General features: G+C 41.9%; 1 protein-coding gene across 1 annotated transcript in view; it reads right to left on the reverse strand.

Annotated features, from left to right (window-relative positions):
- Positions 1-12472: 12472 nt before the first annotated feature.
- Positions 12473-23369, reverse strand: part of KBTBD3 (kelch repeat and BTB domain containing 3) — a 41201-nt gene continuing 30304 nt past the window's right edge. The window contains exons 2-3 of the mRNA XM_089687292.1: positions 20105-20352; positions 12473-16704 (exon numbers count right to left, since the gene is read on the reverse strand). Coding sequence (XP_089543418.1) covers positions 15105-16704; positions 20105-20328 — 1824 coding nt within the window. The 5' untranslated portion in view covers positions 20329-20352 and the 3' untranslated portion in view covers positions 12473-15104. The remainder of the gene's footprint in view (positions 16705-20104; positions 20353-23369) is intronic.

Consider the following 23369-nt stretch of genomic DNA (forward strand, 5'->3'; position numbering starts at 1 on the left):
ACGATAAAAGTTATACAGTATACGTAGCGTAGCAACATGTCAAAGCAGGTAACAAAATCCAAAAATACCAATTGTTCTCATAACGAATATGCAAAAGCCCCAAGAGAGACAAAGAGAAAAACAAAGATGTGTAGAAATAAAAGATTTACTTATGGAAAGGGAGACATCGCACGAAGTGTCGAAATGTAAGGGCTTAGGAGTAATGTATCCAGGTTGTTAAGAAGATACGAGTCAAAACATGCATAGGTATAATTCTAGAGAGACAAGCAGATATGTTCCATGTTAGCCAATAGTCAAATGACCAGGAGGAGGGTCAACGTGCATATGGATAGGAAGTGGGAACAAAAACAGAAAACATAGAATAAAGAATAGAGATTAGACCGTAGGGAAATAAGGAGAAAGAAAATTGAGAAAACAAGTCTAGAAAGAAATAGACCATCATGAAAGACAAAGATAAAGAAAGAAAGAAAGAAAGAAAGAAAGAAAGAAAGAAAAGAGGGAGAGGGAGAGGTAGAAGACTTAGGAATGTATTACCTAGGTTCAGAGGCCAGATGACCGGAAGAACATGTCAGTAGCAAGAAACAGCTCGACAGTGTGTGGAGGTGTAGATGGGCTAGTATGGGGACAGTTCCCTAAGAGTCATCAAAGAAGCGAAGTTGTGAAAGAAAGAGAGTAGAAGAAAAGTGAAAACTGAAACCAAAGTGGAAGGAGGGTAGATTGTCAAAGGTCCAAGAAGGCCCAGAAAGTATAATTCAAACAGTCAGATTACCCCTAATACGAGCAATACATAATGCATCAGGAATATCCCAGAGGCTACATTAGGACCAGGCTAGAAATCCATGTGAGGGGTGCTGAGACTCCGAGGAAGGGAGTATTCTTGAAACATATTGTCCCCACTTGCGGTTGAACTTTTCCTCTCCTGGAGTAGATGGGGAGTTATGAATGCTGAGCCGCTCCAAACGAAGTAGAGAGTGTAAGTCCAATTTGACATCCGAAATGGTTGGCGGGCAGTTGGAGGCCCATTTTTTTAAAATTGACCTTCTCGCTGCCATCAGGCAGGTGGAGAGCCACGGTTTGGCAGTTCTGAGCAGAGCAATGTGCTGATGTGAAGCAGCAGTTACGGGAACATCCAGGTTTCCAAAAAGAAGGAGCAGTGGGTCTCTAGGTAGCGGGAGAGCAGTAACGAAGAGTATAAAGTTCAAGAGTTGGGACCAGAAATTAGAGATCGAGGGACAACTCCAAAACCTGTGGTGGAGGGATGGCTTATATGAGCCACAAAGCGGACACGCAGAGATCGTTGGGTCCGATCTTGAGTACAAACAAGGCATATAGGCATGATGCATAATTTTAAATTGCTGCTCCCGCCAAAATTCGTTCGTGTTGAACGCACAGGTAGTGTTAAAGCCTGCAAGTATTTGTTCCGCAGTGAAAACATTGTCGAAGTCCCGCAACCATGTTTTGATGGAGGTAGAGGAGTCCAACGGTGTAGCATATTGCAAGGACAATTGATTATATATGTTAGATATGTTATACTTCTGGTTCCTCACAAGAACCTCTATCATAGTCGTGCAAAAACGGGTGGACTTATCCTGAGCTATGGATTTCACAAAATTCCTGACTTGTAAAATATACAAAAAATGATGGGAAGGTAGTTCAAACGAGCCAAGAATTTGTTGAAACGAAAGGGGAGAACCTGATGCACCATCATACAATTGGTTCACAAGTCTAAGACCCTGGTTATACCACAAATCGTAGGCTGCATGTTGTTGAGAGACAGAGAAGGAAGGATTGTGATGTATGGGAAGAAAGCGAGATATCCAGGGAGAAACTTCTAGTCTACGTCTGACCTCCCTCCAAGTGAAGAGTGTATCCCGTATGAGTGGATTATGTTTAAGATGAACCGGTATTGAGTTGGAGTTAGAATGTAATAGGGCCGACAGGTCGAACGGACTCACCATGGCTGATTCAAGTAGGTAATTGGAGAACATGGACGCTTGGGATAACCAATCTATACACACCCGTAAAATACAAGATAAATTATAGAGCCGGATGTTGGGGAGGCCCAGGCCGCCCTCACATCTAGGGAGAAACAGCTTGTGTATAGCTATACGCGGGCGACGCCCTCTCCATAGGAAACTGGAAATCCCCTTGTTTAACTTGACTATATCCGTGCGTTTGAGCAGAAGAGGGATAGTTTGGAGAGGGTATAAAAGCTTCGGAAAGCTTGTCATCTTGAAGAGATGGGCTCTACCCATGAGGGATAATGGCAGGTCTTTCCACACTTCCAATTCCGCTAAAATTTTTTGAATAACTGGCGAAAAGTTAAGAGAATAAAGGGACGAAGCCAATTTCCCAATTTTGATACCCAGATAGGTAATGTAACGTGTATTGATTTTAAAGAGGGAGTCGCAGGCCCAATCTGGAAGTCGGGCGTGGTATAGGGGAAGGACCTCACTTTTTGCAAAATTAATACGAAGACCCGAGCAACACCGAAAGTCTGCAAAAACTTTCTGAATATATGGCAGATCTAGTGACGGGTTGGATGTGAATATTAATATGTCGTCCGCAAATAAAGCTAGGCGAAGGTCTTGTTGAGCAACTTGAACGCCATGAAGTTGTGACTGAAAAAGCAGGAAGCGGGCTAAGGGTTCCAATGCTAAATTGAAAAGCAAGGGAGATAGTGGACAGCCTTGCCTTGTTCCTTTATGTAGTAGAAAAGAGTTAGATATTTTTCCCGCGGCTACTATCTGAGCCGTTGGGGCAGAATACATAGCCTGAATTAACTGTATAAACGAACCGGAAAAGCCGAATTTAGAGAGTACTAGTTGAAGCCATTGAAAACTAACGTTATCAAAGGCTTTTTCAGCATCGAGAGAAATAATCGCTAAATCCTGAAGGGGGTTATTTTTAGCCTGATGCAGAACTGTAAGCACTTTGCGGATATTAGACGTGGCCGATCGACCCTTTATAAAACCTGCTTGAGAAGGGTGAATGATAGAGGGTAAAATAATGGCCAAACGGTTAGCTATGATCTTAGAAAGGATCTTTGCATCTAGGTTAAGGAGGGAAATGGGACGATACGATCCAGGATCAGAAGGGTCTTTACCTTTTTTTGCTATTAGTTTAATGTGGGCTTGCGAAGCCGATGGGAGATATACCCCGCTCTCCTGGATGGACTGATAAACTAGCTGGAGAGTAGGAGACAGAGTTTTGTCCATTAGTTTAAAAAATTCAGAGGTGTACCCATCTGGACCTGGAGCTTTACCATTAGCTAGAGATCTAATAGCTAGACAAATATCCGCCTGTGAAATAGGGGCATTTAGAGATTGCAGTGCTATTGGATCTATTTGGGGCAAATTTACACTTTCCAGAAAGGACTGTGCTCGTGCCTGGTCAATAGGATCCGGCCCGTACAAGTCTGCATAAAAGTTTTCCAAAATAGATATAATCTCTTCCTGAGATTGTTTAAGTGCCCCCTGGGAGTCTTTAAGAGAGGTGAATTGCGTAGGGGTGAAAGGCTTCCTACACATGCGCGCCAGCAGTTTGCCTGGTTTATTACCAAACCTGTGATATTGTAAGTCAAGGTGTGAGTGATGTAATGCTTCCTGAGCAGCCGCCCAGGTATCAAATTGGGTTTTAGCGTCCGCCCAAGCTTTTCTGTTGTCCTGCGTATTAGAGTCCGCCATTTTTCTTTGAGTCAGTCTAAGAAGGTTACTAGCTTCAGTGAAATTACGTGAAATTCTTTTTTTATAAGCGGACGTAAAAGCGATGATTTTGCCGCGTAACACAGCCTTCCCTGCATCCCAAAACAAATTTGGATTAGAGACATGGACAGCATTCGTAATTTGAAAGTCTGCCCAGGTGTCCTGTAATAGTTTGGAGAGCTCCTGATTATTCGCCAGAAACGAGGGGAAACGCCATATCCTAGGATGTGGCGTAGGGTCTAGAAAGTTTATAGTAATAGAGATTGGAGAGTGATCTGATATGGCTATGTCATGTATGGTAGATGATACAACATGTTGCAGTAGAACGGAATTACAAAAGGTATAATCTATTCTAGATAAAGAATGATGAACAGGGGAATAGAAAGTGTAATCTTTGCCGTCCGGATGGGTTAAGCGCCATATATCGGTAAATTGCATTGCTTCAGCGAAGCTACATAGCAAAGTAGGTGTGAGACGGGGAAACTGAGGGGAGCGAGGGCCACGGTCTACATTCTGCGATTTATCCTCCTGCTCTTGCATAACAGAATTAAAGTCCCCTCCCACGACGAGCGGCTTGTGAACATATGCCGCCAGCCGTGAAGAGAGGGCCTGGAAAACCTGCCTCGTCGGGGAATTGGGTGCGTAAAAACTAGTAAGAACCAATTCTTGGGTTCCGAGTTTGATATGAGCTGCTATGAAACGGCCTTCAGTATCAGCATCCATAGCGACTAATTCCGGATTAAGCCGTTTGTGAATAAGAATAAGTACCCCTGCTTTATTATTTAGGGAGGAGGAGCCGAACACATGACCCACCCATAGTTTACGCATGCGGATAAAGTCAGATTGGGTAAGGTGAGTTTCTTGGAGCAAAGCTATATCCGCACGCAAGCGCCGTAGATGTCGTAGAACCGCCATGCGTTTGTGAGGGGACCTGAGACCCTTGACATTCCAAGAGAAAATACGTGTCATCTTAACTGATGTGCTTGATATGATAGAAGGAGAATCATTTTACCCATTAGAAATGTACGCATAATGAACACTGCTTCGCTAGACAATTGGGGGTGATTAGAAACCGGTCTCAGAGGACGGAGGAGTTCTCCCAAGAAATAAAGTTGGAGAAGAAAAGAAAAGCGAGAGAGAAAGGCGAGAACAAGATCAAGGGCCCTAATAGAGCCCAACAAAAAGTCAAAACATACAATATACCAATACAGTATACAGGACTTCACGTCATTCCGCATGCTGTTTCCACCAATACCAGCGTGACCGGGAGTATATGGGAGAAGAGCCTGCCCCAGGGGCCAGTGTATAATTGTTGGGATGGGAGAGGGCCTCCCTCAAATTTATTCCCATCAACGGCTCCAGCATCTCCCCCCCCCCAGCACCGCTGAAATAGGGAACCAGGCACATGCAGGAGTAGGAAAGTATAAATTCAAGCAGATATATGATTTACACAATAATGTTGAAGCAGGTGAGCGTGAGAGAACGCCGCACCATCAGATAATATATATATATATAACATTACAAGTTGAACAACCAATAAAACTCAGACTTTGGAAAGTATGTGCATTGCAATAGAAAGCAATAGAAACCAAGCAAAAAATGAAAAACAGTCACATCCGTACCAATCGGGCCAGGAGAGAAGCTTAAAGCTAATATGTAGAGACCAATGGCCTCTTATACCTTCAAGGCGGGCGAGATTTGGAAGACGCTGGGTTTGTGCGTTGACGCTTAGGTGGGTCTTTGCGAGGACTACGTTGATCTCTAGGGCCAGAATTCCTGCCCGCAATACGCGTCGACGGATCCCCGTCATTTAGATGATCTTGGAGGTATTGGTGGGCTTCTTCAGGGTGGATGAAAGATTTGGATTCCCCGGATGGTGCATTGAAACGTAACGTAGCCGGATACGCTAATGTGAATTTTATTCCTTTCTGGTGAAGAGTGGCGCAGACTTGCTGAAACGCTTTCCGTTTACGTGATACTTCCTGTGAATAGTCCGCAAATATTAATAATTTGTGACCCTCAATTTGTAGAGAATGGGAATTACGAAAAGAGGTGAGGATCGCCATGCTATCAGCATAGTTGAGATAGCGGACAATCACCGAACGTGGTACCCGGCGTTCGTTAGATGGGGGCCCCAGGCGATGAGCTCTCTCCACCTGACAGGAGGAGGATAGACCCAAAGCTGCAGGGATTCGTGCTGAGCAGAGATCGGGAAGAGAACCTGTATTAAAAGATTCTGGGAGACCCACGATGCGTAAGTTATTTCTACGTGAACGATTTTCCAGATCGTCGATTTTATCCAATATATTTTGCTGTATACGATTGGATTGTGACGTAACTGCTTGTATGGAATGGACTTCATCTTCTAAGTCAGATAAGCGCTGCTCAGCCACAGTTAACCGTTTAGAATGTTCGCCCAAATCTATTCTCAGCTGTTCAATGCCCTGGCTTACAGCCTTATCCACAGCCTGTGTGATATTTGGGAGCAAAATTGAAGAAACTGCCTGGGCTATTTTTATATATTGCTCAGAAGAGCTATCAGTGCCTGATGTGAGTGGAGAGGCAGTGAGGATGGTGGGGAGAGGTGCAGACATACCTGCTCCCACGTTGTGATCTCCCTCTGTGCCTGTGTCCATGCTGTGACAGGCAGCTTCGGCGGCCATCTTGGCTGCAGGAGGGGGAGAGCCGCATCCCTCCGCCCCAGCAGCCGACTCGTGGCCGGACTGCATCGGGAGAAGGTACCGCTCCATGCTGGGGCCGCCGCGGGATGTGAGGAGGCACCCCAAAGCCAAGATGCGGGGGTCCCCGAGGCAGATGGCAGATGTTATACGGGCGGGTTCCCGGGAGCCGCGGGTCCCGTTAGTCACAGCATCCGGCGCCGGAACCGGAAGTCCAAAATGTACATTTTTAAGTGTGCAAAAAAAGATGCAAAATGACTTCTAGCAAAAGATCTCCAAACTCTCTCTATTTTTTTTGTGTTATCAATTTTTACTAAGTTTTTACAAAACAGAAAAGGAGCAAAAAATGACAAAATAGAACTCCACGACTATAAGAGCTCCGGCACCAAGTATGACAGGTGCTGATGATAAATGTTACAACAGTACAAGCGAATAGAGAACTGTGAAAAATAATCAGTTATAGTTACATGAGTTAGGCAATCTTGTCATCGTTCAACACACGTCAGTTAGGACCTTGTAGTGGGACCTACAAACATAAATGAGCATGGACTGGCAAGGCTTGTCTGTGTACAAGGCTGTGATTACCGCCTGTCTAAAAAAAAAAAAAAACCCAAGAAAAAACAGAAAGCAAAAAACAACATAATAGGAAGGTCCCCTGTCTGGGGTAGAAGGCCAGGCCAATAACTGGCTGGGAAAAATCTAAACCAGAAAAGAATAAAAGAAAATACAAGAACTGTGTTGATAGGAACTGACAAACCATTTCAGAACTAAAACATCTCTCTATTACACTTTTTTGCTCTTTTCCAGTAATATCAAGATTCCCAGATCTTTAGAGGGCTGCACCTCAGCGAGTGACCGTTACCGTGTCCCTGGGACGTTTATGGACCTGAGCGCTGGTTTTGCTTTTCTTTCTTGTGTTATCTTGTACTTTGGGATGTAATGTACCAGGCGTATACTGACAAAGTCCACGACTGGTAGAAGAATCAGCGATCGAGTATATGGTAGTAGGTGAGGACAAGAAAAGGGAAATAATGTCCTTGCTGGTGTTGTAGTGCATAGTCTTGACCAGATCTGAGGTACCATTGGGGTAGATATGGTAAAATCAGTTTACAAACTCCCTATTTATATAATAAATGAAGTATATTCATGCAGGTTAGGGTAAGATGAGAGCTGTGAGCAAAATACAAAATGTAGCATGTTATATAACCCCTTGACACCAACGTCACACAAATATGCGGCCTCACAGAACTGGGCTGTTTTCTGTGGGGCCGCATATTTGTGTACTTGCCTTTCTGCTGGGAACGTGTCGCACGGCGCGCTCCCAGCACAAAGACCGCGGTGTCACTGAGAGCACCGCGTCCCGTTCTAACGATTGGGACCCGGGACTCCCGATTGCGGATCACATGATCGCTGTGATAGCCTCTGATTGGCAATCACAGTGATCAGTCAATGTTCAGCCTGACCCTCTTGTTTTTTTTCCTGTCTATGAATGGAGGAGAGAGATACATTGTCTCTCTCTAACTTCTGGCATAGAGGAAAAAAAAATGTTTGTAAGAAAAAAAAAAAGATAAATATTAAAAAATAAAATACAAAATAAAGAAAAAAAATACCTAGATCAATGTTTGATCTAGTTCAGTGCCAGGGTAAGGGTTTGGGTCAATGTCAGGGTCAAAGGTCAGGTTTAAAAAAATGTTGGTGTCAGTGTGTTTTAGGTTACAAAAAAAGGACACAAACAAAATGCGCACTATTGTTTCTGGGCTGTACTACGGGTACAAACAACAAATGACATACATATATATGGTATCGCTGCAAGAGCTGGAGAATGTATTTTGGGTTGTTCTTTGGTGGTAGGTTATGGTAGTAACAAGAAACACACATCTAAATAAAAAAAAAAAATAATTTTTTACTATTTTGGGATAGTTTTCCTTTAATAATAGAAAAAAAATCTAGAGATATCCATTACCATTTACCACTAAATGAAAGCCCACTTTTCCCGAAAAAAAACAAGGTATACGTCACCTGGATGTACAAAGTAGTTGTGATGATATGTACGGTTTTACGAACACATGTCAACGTTGCAAAATTGTGCTTAGGCATTTAGATTTGTGTTACATTTAGACGTGAAGGGGCCAAGCATGATAAATACTGCCTAGTCTGTTTTGTTTCTTTTCCTCATTTAATGTTAAAATGGTTATAAAGGATGAATGTTGGGTTTTTTTTGTTTTTTAACCTTAAGGCAAATTAAGGTAAAAAACTTTATTTTGTCAACTCCCCCCTAGCGCCCCCCCCCCCAGATACCTACATTGAGCCCAATCTCAATCCAGTGCTGCTCCCCAAAACAGTGGCATTGCTCTCCCTCCTCTCTGGACATTGAGGCAGCAGCGGGAGCCATTGTCTCTTGCTGCTGTCAATCAAATCCAGTGAGGAAGGAGCATGGGGGGGCAGGCATGTGTCAAAAGACGCACGCAGCTCGGCTCAAAGCAGCTTCCTATGTTGGCAGCCAGAGAACAGAAGGAGAAAGCAGGGGGACTCCAGAAGAGAAGGATCAGGGCTGCTTTGTGCAAACCCATTCCACACGGCAGGTAAACAGGACATGTTTATTATTAAACAAAAAAAAATAATTATTTAACTTAACAATCGCTTAAATAAAAACCTGGTGATTTTGCAGCAGAATTGTAGCAGATGAACTTAAAGGGTGATAACCCTGTATTATGAACTAGGGCTTGATGAAACAGACAGTTTGCAGAGCCAAGTACATTATCACTGTTAACTCATCTGCCTTCAACTGATACTGTTACAATTTTTCACATCATTGTTTTTTGGGTTTAAATACACTTTAACCACTTCAAGTCCGGACACTTTCACCTCCTTCCTGCCCAGGCCAATTTTCAGCTTTCTGTGCTATCACACTTTGAATGACAATTGCGCGGTCATGCAACACTGTACCCATATGAATTTTTTACCATTTTCTTGAGACAGATATAAATTTATTTTGGTGGTATTTATTCACCACTGGGAATTTTTTTTGCTATATAAATGAAAAAGTCCAAACATTTTGAAAAAAAAAGTGTTTTTCTTATAACATTTTGCAAATAAATAATCTTTCTTCATAAATCTTGGCCAAAATGTATTCATCTATCGCTTTAGTAAAAAAAAAAAAAATACCCAAATTAGTTTATAACCAAAATTTATAATTTTTCCAAAAACATTTTTACATTTTTATTTAATTTTTTTTTTATAATATTATTTATTTTATTTTTTAACATACTGTCACCCTAGCAGGGTCACCCATAATGACACTGTATCACTTGTGGGGGGTGATGAAGATCTTTTTTTTTCTTTTACACTAATTGCTTTTACACCCATAAAGGCTGTAAAAGCAATCATTTCTCCTTCTCTGACTGCATTCTTGCAGCCATTGAGAAATACTGTAAGAGCTGTGATTGGTCACAGCTTGTCACATGGTACAAGGCTGTTGTGAATAGCCTTGTACCAAGTGACCTCTGTGATCATTCACAGATTTCACTAGTAGTAAGCAATGATGTCAGCAAGTGACATCTTGCTTACTACTCTTCATGTGATCACTGATTGGCCAATCAGTGATCACATGAAGACCTCACACAGAGGTCCCATACAGCGATCGGTGTTCGAGCGCGCACAGGCAGTGGATGCGGAGGCCGTTTATAAACGGCAACCCGCTCCTGCACTGCTCCCGTCCAGCCGTTTATGTACATGGGCCAGACGAGAAGTGGTTAAAGCACATGCACCCGGAAGATTCACCTGCATGTTTGGTGAATGTCAGATGAATTGCTATATAAATATGTCCCTAAGCGTTATCCAGTACATAGCAAACTAACAATTAGGGCACAGTTATACTGCTACACTTTAACACATCTATTCCAATGCACTAAAATGCAGAGGGTGCCATGCCAGCTGGGGAGGGTGCATGTGTGAATCTGAAACCTGGAAATAGTCATCAATGTATAGGTACATCGTTTGCCTACAGCAGCCGCCTGTCCAAAGTACAGGGTGGGTGGGTGTTAAGTGGTTAACCACTTGAGCTCTGGCCATTTTTTGCTATTCAGCACTGTGTTACTCTAATTAGCAATTGTGAGGTCATGCAACACTGTACGCAAATTAAATTTATATCATTTTTTTCACACAAATCAAAATTTCTTTTGGTGGTATTTGATCACCACTGGATTTTTTATTATATACATGAAAAAACATTTTTTTGAAAAAAAGACCCACAATATTTTCTATTTTTGATTATAAGCACATCCAATAAAAAGAGTATTAAAAAAATCTAATTTCTTCATAAATTCAGACCAAAATGTGTTCTACTATTCTGCATGTTTTTGGTAAAAAATCCAAATAAGTGTATATTAAATGGTTTGTGTGAAAGTTATAGCATCTACAAATGGCGGTATTTACACTATATTGCCAAAAGCATTGGGACACCCCTTCAAATCATTGGATTCAGGTGCTCCAACCACCTCCATGGCCACAGGTGTATAAAATCAAACACCTAGGCATGCACACTGCTTCTACAAACATTCGTGAAAGAATGGGTCACTCTCAGGAGCTCAGTGAATTCAAGCGTGGTACCGTGATAGGTTGTCACCTGTGCAATAAGTCCATCCGTGAAATTTCCTTGCTACTAAATATTCCACGGTCAAATGTTAGTGGTATTATAACAAAGTGGAAGCAACTGGGAACAACAGCAACTCAGCCATGAAGTGGTAGGCCACATAAAATGACAGAGCGGGGTCAGCGCATGCTGAAGCGCACAGTGTGCAGAAGTCACCAACTGTCTGCAGAGTGAATAGCTAAAGACCTCCAAACTTCATGTGGCCTTCAGATTAGCACAACAGTGCATAGAGAGCTTCATGGAATGGGTTTCCATGGCTGAGAAGCTGCATCCGAGCTTTACATCACCAAGTGCAATGCAAAGCATCTAGAGCAGTGGAGACGTGGACTCTAGAGCAGTGGAGACATGTTCCCTGGAGTGATGAATCGCGCTTCTCTGTCTGGCAATCTGATGGATGCGTCTAGGTTTGGCGGTTGCCAGGAGAACGGTACTTGCCTGACTGCATTGTGCCAAGTGTAAAGTTTGGTGGAGGGGGGATTATGGTGTGCAGTTGGTTTTCAGGGGTTGGGCTTGGCCCCTTAGTTCCAGTGAAGGGAACTCTTAAGGTGTCCGCATATCAAGACATTTTGGACAATTTCATGCTCCCAACTTTGCGGGAACAGTTTGGGGATGACCCCTTCCTGTTCCAACATGACTGCACAAAGCAAGGTCCATTAAGACATGAATGAGTGAGTTTGGAGTGGAGGAACTTGACTGGCTTGCAGAGTCCTGACCTCAACCCGATAGAACACCTTTGGGATGACTTAGAGTGGAGACTGTGAGCCAGGCCTTCTCATCTGACATCAGTGTCTAACCTCAAACATGTGCTTCTGGAAGAATGGTCAAATATTCCCATGGAAACCCTCCTAAACCTTGAGGACGGCCTTCCCAGAAGGAATGAAGCTGTTATAGCTGCAAAGGGTGGGCTAACTCAATATTGAACCCTACGGACTAAGACTGGGATGCCATTAAAGTTTATGTAAACGAAAAGGCAGTATAATGTATATTTGAAAATCGATTTTCAAGTGATATTAAACCCATTTATTATATTGTAGCTTACCAATTCTTAGATGTGATGGCTGTATTTTTTTTTTTTTTTTAGACTCTTTATTTTCACCTGGTGATCTAGATAGCAAGTCTGTTTTTTTAAAAAGCAAGCTCTTCACCACACTGTATCCGTATGTTTGCCTAATCTATATATGCCTACTTGGGTTCTAACTTATAGTTCAGGACAGTATTCATGATGAATGAGGTTGATTTGAGTCCCCAAATGTGTTGGATTTTGTTACAGAAAGAAATCTTTTATGGAATGTACAAACTAGTGTGGCGCTTCTATCTTTTAATGTTTTTTAGCAAACTCCTCTGAGGGTCCTGCAGAACACCACAGTCGTTGGTGAGCAGCCTCCAGAACCACATACAACATATTATGTACCAACAAACCACAAGGTTCACTGCTCCTATACTACAAAAAGAATACATTTATTGACAGATGGAAAAATTAACATGGAAAAAGTTTCATCAATAGAAATACCATATAACTGTATAATAATATAAATATAAATTCTACGTCCCCAAATCTTTTTTTTTTTGTCAGCTAACTATGAAGGACCGATTGTGCAATTGTTCCTTGTAAAACATTGGTGTTAAATCGCCTTTTTCTTCTGACCACTAACTCATTTCTTTGGGTAAATTAAGCTTTGATCACATTTTACATTCAGACGATGGCATCCTAACATATAAAATTCTGTGCCTGGTATCTGTACATTAGGAGTATGTGGTGCCATTGAACATTTTTTTCTAAACAGTCATCAAGGGAATCCAGCTGTATCTAAAGAACATTGCAGGGACTGTGTGTAATAATTACATGACGTGATCATAAAGATGAACACATTTGTTAAAAATGCTATGTGCAAAGTATTTTAGGCTCCATCCAGTATGTGTATAGAATGTCTATAAAACTATCAGCTTAAAATTAAACAATCGCCTAACATGCAACAGATTTTTTTTTTTTTGGGGGGGGGGATAGATTGGAAAAAGGGCAAGACTATCTGTCAGGTTTCTGCTTCTGTCTGTGTCTCTGCTAGGGAGAATGACCCTATCAGTCCTGGTGACAATTTTCAACATGGCAAAATCCCCAAACCTTTGAGTTGTCACCAGAGCAAGAACAGGGGGAAATCTTCCAATGGTAATGACTGATGGAGATTTTCCTTACTTTGAATTGATTTCCTCCCAATTCTTGTTGGTTCTACAGGCCTGGACATAAATGGAAATCTCCCTAATGGGATACAAGGTTTTAAATATTCCCTACTCTATCCAGAACAAAAGAAAACAAATAATTTGGCTTTAGATATACTTTTTGTGCTAAAAAAAATTCATATATGCTAAAGTAATTATAGTGGTATTAAAAAAAAAGTTGCCCATGACTCCAAAGTGTTCTGATTTTGGAAGAGTATCCCAGATATTAGACCGCTAGACTTCCAGCTCCTAACAAGATATGGCTTGTATTAATGGGGGCACAGTTGCCAGATCTGTGTATTCTTTTTTAAGTTGTACATTGGCTCAGGAAGTATGGATAAGTAAGTCTTTGAAGACGGTTCTCACCTTGGCACAACTGACTCTTTACTAAAGCTACTGCAGGTCACTGATATGTTAATCACTCTCAATAGTAAACGCCTTTCATATAGGATATCGAGTGCTGGTGTAACTCCCATGTAAGATTTAATCTCAGTTTAGCCACTCCTTCATATATAATGTCCTGACATTGAAAGTCCCATGCTAACATTGGACTGCACTTATATAGTTAACATAATGGTGCTGTTTGGCTTTAAAATTCTGTTTTTATTAAGACTCGAAAATCAGGTTTCAAATGAGGTCCTTTTAAATGGCTAGAAAAGTGATGAGTGATGAAGAAATTGTCTTCTTTGTACATTTCAATGTGTGTCTATTGTTGCTTCTCCCTCCCAACTACTCATCTCATTGGAATCTGCTCTGTGCCATGTAGACCTTGAACTAATTGAGTTTCTCTGGATAAAAAAAAAATCATAAAAAAAAGATATCCACTAACTTCACTTGGATTCCCTTAAATTCAAAATCGGTGCTGAAAGACTGAGTGATAAAATAATCATATACTTTGCAGACTTCAATGTGCATCTTTTGTTGCATATTGATGTAACTTTCTGTGAGTCTTTTTCAAATGGGATAATTTACATTTTAAGATGAGGAATCCTTTGAAGAACATATGCACTTCTAGTAAAAAAAAGTGGTGAGAAACCATCCCTGTTATGGGAAACATGAACTAGGGGAGGAGGGTCGGATAGAAGAGAGAGACCGTCCCTTGTCCGCTGGATTTTCATCGTGTTTCTCTCTCTGGCCTTGCTAATCTTATCTCTTTACCTACCTTCTTCTCTAAAAACATTTCCGACAGTGGTGAACATGGTTTCTCAGACATTCTCCATACCTGGCCTGTACCACTCTGGATAGGTGGCCAATGCAAGGTTTCTTTTCCCGAAATATAGGATATTTTTTATCGTTAAGCTCCCCAGGACATACATGTTTTATGTAGTCTGACGAATTCTACCTAAAACTATGCAACCTTGCCAGTTTGTACTGTGTACCTATATCGACTGTTTGAATCCTTGATCTAAATAATATACAAAAACATAATGTAAAAAAACAAAAAAACAAAAACCACATTCACCTCTCGTAAAAAAAGTGGCGAGTTCCTCCAAAATTGTGAATGATATTCCAGGGAAGATTATCTCTTTTCACACCCAACTAGTCATCTCATTGGAATTTGCTCTGTGGCTTTGGAAATTTTCAAAGAGTTTTTGGTTAAGACTAAAACAACGACTGCCTTAGAAATCCACTGACTTCACATGAACTTAAAACTGGTGCTTAAATAGCTATTTGGTAGATTTTGAAGTCACCAACCCAGTTAGCTTTCCTTTCAGCAGAAGAATCCTGACTGGTTTCAAGCTTCCTAGAGTCATCCAACTATCCTCCTTGGCCGGCCTGAGAAGTAAAAAATATTCCCCAGGAAAAAGAGAATTTCCACCAAAAGGGGAAACCCCTTTTAAATTGGTCTGGAAAACATTACAGGTGACTTATCCCCCATGGATCCCTGCACTTATTGAATTGAATAACCTCACAGAAAAACTCTGTTAAAGCTCGTGGCATGGGAGAGACCTCCTCCCACTCTGACCTGTTGCTGTGGTAGACTTGCACTTCATCAGTTATTTCATCAGGTGCATAATCACCTCCCAGGATGTAAATTTTATCTTCAATACCCACAGCTCCAGCGTTAAAACCAGCACACTCAAAAGATCCCTCCCCCTTCCACACACACGTGTCTGGACAGAAGCTATAGACTTTGTATGTGGAAAGGTCGCAGATATACAGCGTGTTATTCACAGGCACTGCTTTGATTAATGTTGCATGGAAAAACTGGCCAAATTCTGCTACAAGTTCACTCCATTGATCTGTTTCTGCATTATATTTAAAAAAACAGTCTAAAGAAGGGTTAAAAGCATCTGTTATTTCAACTTCAGATCCGAGTACGTAAATAATAGATTTGCATGCGCTGGCTTCTGGGTAGTAGATCCCTCTGGGTAATGAGCCAACTGTCTTCCAGTCCTTAGTGAGAGGATCGTAAGCTTCAACATCTAGTAGACTGCTAATGTTTTGCGCTCCTTTGGTTTTCCCACCAATGACAAATAACTGATTAAGGGCCATGACAGATGCATGCATTGTTCTTGGTTTCCTCATGGGTGGCACTAAAAAAGAATTATTGCTTACCGGACAATAGCACCAGGTTTGGTCAGTAGCTTCGTGGTGGGGTTCAGCAATATGAAGCCTCACCGCTCGACAACAGCTACCTGTACATCCCCCTGTTATAAATATCTTCTCCCCATAGCTAGATAGGCTGGAACCGGGGAGATCGATGATATGTATCTGTGGAAGTTCCATCCATTTGTCAGTTTTGATACTGTAGCAAAAAGTGTATTGAGTGTCCCCATCCTCCGCAGTTTTGTGGACAAAGATGTATTTCTCTGTTGTAGCTATCCGAGCATCTGGAAACAGCCCCCCAGAATGTTCAATGCATTTTATAGCAGAATGGATTCTTGATAAACAGTTTGTGCTTTTTAATAGTTGCTCTTCAGAGACCAGCATACTTTGCAGTGTGGATGGAGACAGCTGGTGTAATCTAACTTTGCTCATTAACTCCGGAAAAAACCTAATTCGCTTCTCAAAGCAATGCTTAGTCCAGGCTAGCAGAGCCGTCAGCACAAACTCTTCATCCGGGACATTTAACTCATCTGATTGGAGACATTGTTCTAGGACTCCAACATTCAGTTCCAAAAAGTCCAGAGATTGTGCTAGCAATGGAAAGTGCTGAAGGGCAAACTGTAAGGCACGGTGAAAGAGTCGAGTGGAGCCGTAGCTGTCTGATATTGACAAGAGTTGCAAACAATTTTGAACATCAATCATTTTGATTAAAAAATCACTGCATGCCTTTGCAAGCAGAGGCACCTGAAGGAATGACGACATCTGAAAGAACATATCCACGTTGCTGTCGGTAATCTCCGCTTTGCCCGTGTAAGCATAATCAAGGAAAGCTTTCACAGTTTCTGGTGACAAATTGCTAATGGTGACACTTCCATCTCTTTCTTTCATGTTGACTTCAAACATAGCCCTGCCAAGGCAAATTTTCATCTGATTATTTGTTTCTCTAAAGGGAATTTCAATATAAGTTCATCATCCTATAGTTATTAAGAGAAAATGTAAGAGAGACAGCTAGCTCTGTACTCCATGTCCTACAAAGCAGACCTTTTTCCTCTAATAAAACTGTCATCCTTGCCTTCCTCTCCTTGCATACTTATAAATGCAAAACAGCAATTCTGAGAAAATCTGCACATAGTGGGTGCCATTGTATTCTTCTTCTGGAAATGATACCAAGCTGTCAAGCTGATCTAAGGACTCACTCATCTACAACAGTGGTCTCCAAACTACGACCCAGGGGCCCGGATGCGGCCCTTTGATTGCCTTTATCTGGCCCTTGGAACACAATTCTTCCTCTAAAATTAACAAAGGCACATCATTTCTCCCACTGATACCAACGATGGCGCACTATTCCTCTCACTGACCAATGATGGGGCACTACCAACGATGGCGCACTATTCCTCTCACTGACCAATGGTGGGGCACTATTCCTCCCACTGATACAAACGATGGTGCACTTTTCCTCTCACTGACCAATGATGGGGCATTATTCCTCCCACTGATACAAATGATGGGGCAATATTCCTCTCACTGACCAATGATGGGGCACTACCAACGATGGCACACTATTCCTCTCACTGACCAATGATGGGGCACTATTCCTCCCACTGATACAAACGATGGTGCACTTTTCCTCTCACTGACCAATGATGGGGCATTATTCCTCCCACTGATACAAATGATGGGGCAATATTCCTCTCACTGACCAATGATGGGGCATTATTCCTCCCACTGATACAAACGATGGTGCACTATTCCTCTCACTGACCAATGATGGGGCATTATTCCTCCCACTGATACCAACGATGGCGCACTATTCCTCTCACTGACCAATGATGGGGCATTATTCCTCCCACTGATACCAACGATGGCGCACTTTTCCTCTCACTGACCAATGATGGGGCATTATTCCTCCCACTGCTGCTACAAATGATGGTGCACTATTCCTCTCACTGACCAATGATGGGGCATTATTCCTCCCACTGATACCAACGATGGCGCACTATTCCTCTCACTGCCATTAATGATGGGACACTATTCCTCCCACTGATACCAACGATGGCGCACTATTCCTCTCACTGCCATTAATAAAGGGACACTATTCCTCCCACTGATACAAACGATGGGGCACTATTCCTCTCACTGACCAATGATGGGGCATTATTCCTCCCACTGATACAAACGATGGGCACTATTTCTCCGACTGACACCAACAATAGGATACAGTTCCTCCCACTGACAATGATGTGGTACTATTCCTCCCACTGGCACCAACAATGGGGCACTATTCCACCCACTGTCACCAACGATGGAACGCTATTCCTCCCACTGACACCAACTATGGGATACTATTCCTCTTTGTTCTAGATCAGGGGTCTCCAAATTTTCTAAACAAAGGTCTGACTTCACAGGCAACTTATGTGTTCCAGGTCATACAGCATGAAGCCAAAGAAAGCCAGACAACTATCACTTTCAGAACAGAGTGAGCAATGGCTGCCTCCATATTCTGCTCAGCTCAGGCATCTAGCTTCTCTCAAACAACACTATTTTTAAATCTTATGCTACTAGCATTGATAAATAGATTGGAAGCTATATTGTATTTACTTGTTTTAAACTTTGTCTTACATTTCCTCAGTTGCTTCCTGGTTTCTGGCCTAGGCCAAGATAATGTCATACATGAAGGAGTCCTGATGGGCATTTTTGTTTTTTTCATCTGGAGGGGCTTTCTCAGCTCATCCTCCTGCCTGTCTGAGCTAAGGGTAGATGGATTCCAGGAAGTAAATGTTACATGAATCACCTGCCCTTACTTACAATGGCTCTGGCTATAAATGCTAGGGGGTGTTTTTCAAAACAATTTCTCAACAAACTAAAGCATGGAGATTTGGAGGTGGATAGGTGAGTTTGCTGATTATTAAAAATTAATTACATAGAATTTTTAGTTTGTGATACTCAACTACAGTTTGGTTCCACTTTATAGTGAACCTGTGTTTTCATAATGAAGAATAAAGCAACATGTTCACACTAAAGCCCCTCTCTCTAGCAGCTCATACAAACCTTGTCTTTGCTTCTCACTTTAGTTGAAACAGAAAGGAAGATCTGTGCAAGCTCCAACTGGAGCTTATACAGGACTGGGGACTCAACATGTCCACATGTGATAGCCTTGAGCCAATCACCAAGTGCTGTCAGAAGTACCAGATATTGTGGTAGCTGAACAAAGTGGTGGGAGAGCAAAAAAAAAAAGTAGATGTTTCAGAGGAAATAAAATAGACGTGTTGCTTTTGCCTACAAGGAAAAGTTACAGGTTTGCTTTAAATTAGAATGCTATAATGAAAAGTGGCCAGCGGCTGTCACTAATGCTGGCCATAGATTGATCAAAATTCGACAGGTTCAGCGGGGGCCTATAGCCATTCCTGCTCAACAGAAGTCAATCTAATGATCGACTTCTTGTTAGATCCCCAGAAATGATGTCTTTCAGAAATTTGATAAGAATCTTTCTAAACACACCACACGCTTGATTTCACATACAGTGTACGTGTACACTCAGTGGCCACTTTATTAAGTACACATGTTCAACTGCTTGGTAACACAAACTGCTAATCAGCCAATCACATGGCAGCAACTCAATGCTAAAGTTCAAACCGAGCATCAGAATGGGGAAGAAAGGGGATTTAAGTGACTTTGAACATGGCATGGTTGTTGGTGCCAGATGGGCTGGTCTAAGCATATAAAAAACTGCTGATCTACTGGGATTTTCAAACACAAACATCTCTAGGGTTTGCAGAGAATGGTCAGAAAAAGAGAAAATATCCAGTGAGCGGAAGTTGTGTGGACAAAAATTGCCTTGTTGTTGTCAGAGGTCAGGGAGAATGAGCAAACTGGTTCAAGATGATAGAAAGGCAAAGGTAACTCATATCAAAATGGACCAAAATCTCTGAGGAATGTTTCTAACACTGTTGAATCCATTCCATGAAGAATTAAGGCAGTTCTGAAGGCATAAGGGGGTCCAACCTGGTACTAGTAAGGGGTACCTAATAAACTGGCAGGTGAGTGTATACGTGCCTTATTAACAGTATGTTAATTGTTTACATTCCTGTTATAGTTTTGTACTTTTTTTACTATGACAAGAAAACCAATAAACAGATTGAAATTAATGACATCTGTGTGCATGAGATAGTATATCCTGTATAGTCTATGATATATGAAAACCAGCAAAATCACAGGTGGAATGTGGACAGCAAGAGATCACAGTGGTGGGGTTGAGCAATGATGCTGAAAAAAAAAAAAAAAAAAGTTTGTGACGCTGAATGGCATACCTGAAAAAGTCACTGCTGGCTGCCAGCACACATCGGTGGCAAGGAATTACTTCGTCTTTTACATTTATGGTGAAATCGAAGAACATGCCCTGCTCTCTGAAACTCTGCAGCACTGTTAGTATCTGCTGTCCATGACCCTCTGCCATCATGGAGATGGATTTCTTTTCAGTGGAAGGAAACCCATTGCACATCGACCTTCCAAATGTGTCTCGTGGGCAGTCCATGGTGAGGTAATGAACACAAGTGAACTAGGATAAAACAGAATACACAATTAAACAGATACTGTACCTTTCGGCATTAGACAACCATCAAAGAGAGTGCAGTAACTTAGTAGTTGGCACTCCTCTGTCTCGCAGTACTAGAATATCTGGTCCCAATCTCAATAATGACACTACCTGTATGGAGTTTGCATGTTCTCCCTGCGTTTGTGTGGGTTTCCTCCAGATGGGGCAGCATAGTGGCTAAATGGTTAGCACTTCCGCCTGGCAGTACTAGGGTCGCTGGTTCAAATCCCGACCATGGCACCACCTGCCTGGAGTTTGCATGTTCTCCCTGTGCCTGCGTGGGTACTCCGGTTTCCTCCCACTCTCCAAAAACATGCTGGTAGGTTAATTGGCTCCTGTCTAAATTAGCCCTAATATGTGTATGTATGAATGTAAGTTAGGGACCTTAGATTGTACACTCCTTGAGGGTTAGGGACTGATGTGAATGTACAATATATATGTAAAGTGCTGCGTAAATTGACGGCGCTATATAAGTACCTGAAATAAATAAATACTCTGATTTCCTCCCACACTCCACAGACATAGTGGCAAGTTAGTTGGCTCCTGTCTCAATTAGCCCTAGTATGGGTGCTTCTAGTATTGCTACAGGTTTGAGACCCCACTGTGAGAAAGGACACTAGGCCACAACACCGCTTGTTTTTTTTTTTCTGCCTCATGGTCACGACCTGGGCAATTTTTGTTACAAAGCTTGTGTCTACGTCTAGGGGTCCTTTGGTTCCTTCCTAAAAAAAAACCGAACAAACTAGTATTTTGTTAAAAAGAAACCGCCATTGTTTGTGATACACAGTGCGTTAACTATTAAGTCATTCAGTTGGGGTTTATAATTACTTTAAAATGATGTAAAGTTGTAATTAGTGTTTGAAAGTGAATTAGTGGTTGTGAAGGCTAATCATTTCTTACCTTAAAGTGGTTGTAAATCCCTACATATACCCAGTGAGGTGACTGGCCTCAGGTGACACCCAGAGATGAAACAAATCCTCCTACATAAGTTGTATCTGTATATCTACGGCTGTCTGTCCTCTACATCCATTCAAAGTGCAGAATTTGCACATGATCTCTCAGCTCTGGAAAGCAGGGGGTGGGGAGCTAAAGTTACATCAGAGAGGGGAGTTCTAAGAGCTGATTGGAGGGAAGAGACAGACCCCCCCCCCTTCACACAGCACACAGGAACAGAGCTGAGGCTGTCAATATGTTTGAGGTCCCTCCCGTCACCATTTTTCTCTTGGTGTCAGGAAAACTTGTCAGAAATTATTAATGCCAATAGCAGAGGAACAAAGCAGCAGACAAAAATGACACTTGGTGCTCCTAATTGAGAAAAGTGCACACTATGAAGTGATTTGCTTTGCTCCTATTTCATGTCTGAGGTTTACAACCACTTTATTACATTCCCTGCGTGGAGGTGAAAATCTTTAGGTATCAGTATGCCCCCCCTTATACTTACCTGAGTCCTCACTTTGCTGCAGCATTTGGAGCCATTGGCTCCTGCTGCTGTCAGTGAAATCCTGTGATGTGGGGGCGGGACCAAGCCCTGTTGTTGAATCTATGGATGCAAGCAGCACGGCTTGAGAGCTTGTTGGCAGGCGTGCTCCCACAGCAAACCACTTGCTATGGGGGCACACAAAGAAGAGAAGGAGCCAGGAGCACCAGTGGGGGACCCAAGAAGAGGAGATTTGGGGCAGCTAAGTAGTTTGCAGATAAGGATGGACTTCTTTATAGGCTCCTCTCTTTTTTTTTTTTTTAATATTTATTTGGTTTTTGAGATTAACAAATTATACAAAGAAAACAATCACAATATCAAAAACTTCAATCTTTTCATCTTGTCCCCCCCTCCCAAACCCTCCCCTCCTACCTATTAACCAGCCTTCAACCCCCCCCACGACTCTGCAATTTCCTATTTCTGTCTAAGCATCACATCTCAACAAAGGAGGGAGCAGATAAAGATCGTATTGTTCTATATTAATCACCCATCAGCTCCAAGTATAACTTTGACTTTTAAAATCCTCCCATTTGCTCCATCTTATATGGTGACTCTCTATCTTATCTTCATTAATATGGAAAAGTTCCTCCAATTTATATATTTGATCTACCCTGTCCACCCAATCTTTTATATTTGGCACCTCCTGTCTCCTCCAGAACTTGGGTATCAATCCCTTTGCTGCATTCAAATAATACAATAAACCAGATTTTTTATATTTTTTGACTGAAAGCGTGGTACTGTGAAAAAGGCAAGTCTCTGGATCTTTTATTACTTCTACCTCTGAGATTTTTTGAATCAAACTTACTATTTTCCCCTAATCTCTTGGATTTTAGGACATTCCCACCATATATGATACATTGTGCCTCTACCTCCACATCCACGCCAACACAAAGGTTAATTATCGCCACTTAATCTATGTGCCACACTCGGTGTAATGTACCATCTTGCCAAACATTTCTAATTCATCTCGACCTCCTTCATATTTACATTCCCATGAATTATTCTATACATTTTCCTCTGTTTTTCCACATCTAGTGTTATTCCTATATCCCTTTCCTATTTTTCTATAAATGAAGGCCTTGTATCAGTGTTATATGTTATATCAGTGAGAATCTTATATATTTTAGAAGTGTTTCCCATCTCCCCATGTATCTAACAACTGTTCAAAAGGGTTCCAGGCTGAAACTGTTCACTCTAATTTCACTGCACACTGTGAGCTTCTCACAATCAGATAGAGCCCACCTTCATCTAGCCTCATCTAGCATTTTCTTCCCCAGCCTGATTGTCCCTGGCCCACCCCTTGTATTCACTGGATTTTAGTTCTTTCAATCATGGAGGTTCAGTATCACAGGCAAGCTTTATCTAGAAGGGTCTGCAAGCAAATGCAGCCTGCCTAGGAATGCCCACGACTGCAAACTGACATACACATCATATGCAACATCTCCAAAATACGTCCGTTCCTAACCCCGGAAACTACTAAGCAACTCATTCACTCCCTTATTAT

Source organism: Staurois parvus, unplaced genomic scaffold (assembly GCF_062004578.1).
Source record: "Staurois parvus isolate SC_StPar_1 unplaced genomic scaffold, SC_StPar_1.0 ptg000422l, whole genome shotgun sequence".
Taxonomy (NCBI): Eukaryota; Metazoa; Chordata; class Amphibia; order Anura; family Ranidae; genus Staurois; species Staurois parvus.